The sequence below is a fragment of the Calidris pugnax genome, unplaced genomic scaffold (genome assembly GCF_001431845.1).
Source record: "Calidris pugnax isolate Ruff unplaced genomic scaffold, ASM143184v1 scaffold214, whole genome shotgun sequence".
NCBI lineage: Eukaryota > Metazoa > Chordata > Aves > Charadriiformes > Scolopacidae > Calidris > Calidris pugnax.
Genome location: NW_015090972.1, coordinates 494872 through 498684, shown reverse-complemented (window position 1 = coordinate 498684; position 3813 = coordinate 494872). Strand labels below are relative to the sequence as shown.

At 61.6% G+C, this 3813-nt stretch overlaps 1 protein-coding gene across 1 annotated transcript in view; it reads left to right on the top strand.

Annotated features, from left to right (window-relative positions):
• CSF1 (colony stimulating factor 1 (macrophage)) overlaps positions 1-3813 on the top strand; it is a gene marked incomplete at its 5' end in the record, with an annotated part of 6351 nt that overhangs the window by 1501 nt on the left and 1037 nt on the right. Inside the window, 5 exons of the mRNA XM_014952898.1 lie at positions 368-430; positions 788-967; positions 1210-1387; positions 2650-3470; positions 3697-3752. Of these exons, the coding sequence (XP_014808384.1) occupies positions 368-430; positions 788-967; positions 1210-1387; positions 2650-3470; positions 3697-3752 (1298 nt within the window). The remainder of the gene's footprint in view (positions 1-367; positions 431-787; positions 968-1209; positions 1388-2649; positions 3471-3696; positions 3753-3813) is intronic.

Here is a 3813-nt window from a genome sequence, read left to right as displayed (position 1 = left end):
CGCAGGGCAGGATGCTCTTTTTAGGGGGGGGAGACCCTGGGAGAATGAAGGAGGGTTCTGGGAGGAAGAGGAGGAGGAGAGGAAGGGTGGGGGGGGGGAAGGCAGGAATCCCTGCCATCCTGGTGGGAGTGGGGATACTGGGCTCATCCCTGTGGATGTTTGATCTTAAGGGAAGCATCTAAGCGAGGAAGAGGATGGGGTGGCATCACATAGAACTGCCCCCCTCCCAGTCCTGTGGATTTGGGGGGGTTTCGGGGGTTCAGACACCCCTTCACGCCCTTGGGGTGCCCACGTCAGCTTCCCACTGTCTTTCCTGCCCCCCTTTCTCTGGGCTTGTGGGTTGATGTCCTGGTTTTCTCCTTTCCAGGCTGACACCCAGATGCAGCAGCCGGGCAGGGTCTCCTTCGAGTTCATCGATAAGATGAAGTTGGTGAGTGGCTTTTTGGGCACCAAGGGGACGGAAGGGGACAGGGAGGACCAAGGGCTGGTCCCCAGGGTGCTTTGGGGTGTTCCTATTGGGGTATATCTCATTGTCCTCAGCCCCCATCTCCCCTCTCCTGTCCCCCTTTATGGGGAGGGATTCATCCTGCCTGGCCAGTGGCCTAGTCCCAGCTTGGGCAGCTTGTGGGACCAGAGAAAGGCATTTTTATGGCTCTGTGCCTCAGTTTCAGGTGGAGTGGGGTGAGTGGTGATGGTACCATCAGGTAACCAGCCTGGCTTTTTTTTTTTTTTAATTTTGATATTTTTTTTTTTAATTTTGGGGTGGGGGTGTCCGTGTTCCTCGCAGAACGACTCCGTCTGCTACGTGAAAGCTGCTTTTCCTCTGCTGGGCAAGATCCTGCAGCGGACGGAGTTCAAGGAGAACTCGTCCAACGCCAAGAAGATGCAGATGGTGCGCAGGATGTACAGCCGCATCGACGAGAACGTCGACCCCTGCATCAGGGAGGAAGATGATGAGGAGAGGGAGGTACGGTGTCCACCCCTGCCCTCCCGGGTGGGCAGATTTGGAGGGTCTGGGTCCTCATCTTCATCCTTGGGTGAAATGGGATGTATGGAGGATGGGTGGATGGATGGAGCAGGGATATGGGGATTGTGTGGGCACAGAGAGCCATGGAGGGGTCAAACCCTGCTTTGGGTGCAGGGTGACACCCTGTGGTGGTGACATCGGGTGGCTGAGGGAACCCAGACTGAGCTCGGTTCTTCCTCCAGCTCTCCAAGATGTGCTTCGAGGAGTTCACCACCTCCCCCTACGAGATGCTGGTGTTGGTGAAACAGTTCTTCCAGGACATCAACCAACTGCTGGAGAACCGAGAGACCTTCGAGAAGGACTGCAGCCAGGTCTACAGCAGGACATGCTGGGAACCCAAGAGGGCTGGATCCTCACCAGGTGAGATGCTGAAGCTTTCCCTCTGCCCAGGCAAACCCCTTCTGGGCTGGGGATGGATGGGGGGGCTTGGACTCGCCTGCATGGAGCAGCTTGCCAGCCGTGCGTGCCCGCTCCTGGGCACACACGGGCACCCTGTGGGCATGGCACGTTGGTTGCCTTGGTCTCCGTCTCTTGTCGCTCGGCTGGTGGCCGTCCCCCGCGGGGTGGTCCTTGGAGATGTGTGGGCAAGCTCTGTGTCTGTGTCTGGGGAGAGCTGGGTTGGGAAGAAGGGACTGGCCGCCCTTCGGAGGTGGGATTTGGGCTGAATCCTGCTGGAAAGAAGGTCAGAGAGAGAGATGCTGAGGCGGGGAATAAGGAGGCATCTCCTGGCTTGGCTTGGAGGCATCAAGCTCACCTCTGTCTCAAAGCCCTGGCGCCTGGGTTGAGAGGAACATGGAGAAATCGAGGTGCTGGGACCCCTCTGCCACCGACGTGCTGCATGACCTTGGTTCTGTCACTTCAACAACCCCGCGAGCTCTGTGTCTGTGTCTGGGGAGAGCTGGGTTGGGAAGAAGGGACTGGCCGCCCTTCGGAGGTGGGATTTGGGCCGAATCCTGCTGGAAAGAAGGTCAGAGAGAGAGATGCTGAGGCGGGGAATAAGGAGGCATCTCCTGGCTTGGCTTGGAGGCATCAAGCTCACCTCTGTCTCAAAGCCCTGGCGCCTGGGTTGAGAGGAACATGGAGAAATCGAGGTGCTGGGACCCCTCTGCCACCGACGTGCTGCATGACCTTGGTTCTGTCACTTCAACAACCCCCACCACCACTCCGTGCCTCAGTTTCCCCGGGGAGAGCGTTGCTCACCGGGTTGGAAGAGCCTGCCCGTGCTTTCGCTGTGTGTCTGCATGTCCCCGGAGGAGACGTCTGGCTGTGTCCTGTCCCTGTGCCACGGTGGGGGGGACATTAAACGTGACAGTCCAGCTCCTGTCAGTCGTGGATAACCCGCTGCCATCAGCTCGGGGGACCCTGCTTTGCTTCATCCCCTGCTCTGCTTGTCCTCCTCGTGCTGCCACGTCTGTCCCTGCCTGCTCCCTGCTTCACCTTCACTCTCCCTTTTGGGTTTTTTTGTTTTTTGAGGGTGGGGGGGACTGTTTGACCCGCTTGCCCGAGGCTGCGGGGAGGGATGGGGGGGATGCTGCCCACCCCCCGACCTCAGATCTTGCTGGCTGTGCCCCTCCAGGGAGGCTGGTGACCCCACGGCCGTCTCTTCTCTCTGCTTCTTTCAGGTGTGGGGACAGATCCTGACTGCAATTGCCTGTCCCCTGCCCTCCCTTCTGCCACCCAGCCCTCCCTCTCCGCTGCCACCCGTGCCGGCAGGGAGGTGGCACCCGCTAGCACCCGTGTCCCTTATGCCACCCTCGCTGACTTAGAAGCCCCATCTCAGCCCCCCGGTAGCACGGAGGGCGGCTCGGGGACCGAGGAGGTCCTGGCTGCCGGGGTAGGTGACACGGTGTCGGTGCCATCCCCGGCGATGCCACACACAGCTCCAACCGACAGCGCCGAAGCCCCCTTGGATGTGGCCGGGACCTTGAGCCTGGTGGCCGTGGACCTCTCCGTCCTGCGTGGGGATGGAGAACTGGTGGAAGGGGCCAACCGAGCGGTGGCCTCCCCCCCGCCGCAGGAACAGGCCCAGAAGCGGGGATCCTCCATCCTCCCGGACCCCCCCGGCGGGCTCAGGACCACGGCGCCGAGAGCATCCTCCCCCAGTGCCGGTTTGGCGGGCGGCAGAGCCAGGATCCGGCCTGCCGAGACGTCCCAGCCCGTCGTCACCCAGCTCCGTTACTCCAGGATGTCCTCGGGGCTCCGGGGTGGCCCCGGGGATGGGATCGGGGCCCGAGGCTGGGGTCTGAGCCGGTTTCGGGAGCCCGAGGACGGCAGGGCCGGCCCCAGCTTTGACTCTGGCTTTGTTCTGGGCGCAGAGCGGCGCAGGAAGGAGCCGGCCGTCAGGAAAGGCCACCGGGAGCCCCTCATCTACATCACGGTGGCCAGCGTGGTGGCCGTCCTGCTGGCCACGGGAGGGCTGCTCTTCTACAAGTGTAAATCCAGGGTAAGCTTGTTGCCCCCCCACCCCCCCCACCTTCCCTGGGGCACAAGCATCTTCTCCTGCCTCAGTTTCCCCGCTCCTTTCTCAGTCCCTGTGGGTTGAGCCCCACATTCCTCATAATTTTTAGAAGGGTGGGGGGACACACGAGGGGTGGGGGGGTGAAATTTGGGGGGATTCAGCCCCCTCCCCATTCCGAGGGCTCATCTCCCTTTTCCTTCTCCCTCCGCAGGTCCTGGAGAGGCCGCTGGAGGATGGAGAGTGTGACCCCGAGGAGCCGGAGAGGAGGTGGGTGCGATTCCATCTTGCTTGGGGGGTGGCATTGGGGACCCCCACCCTGCCCTAAACC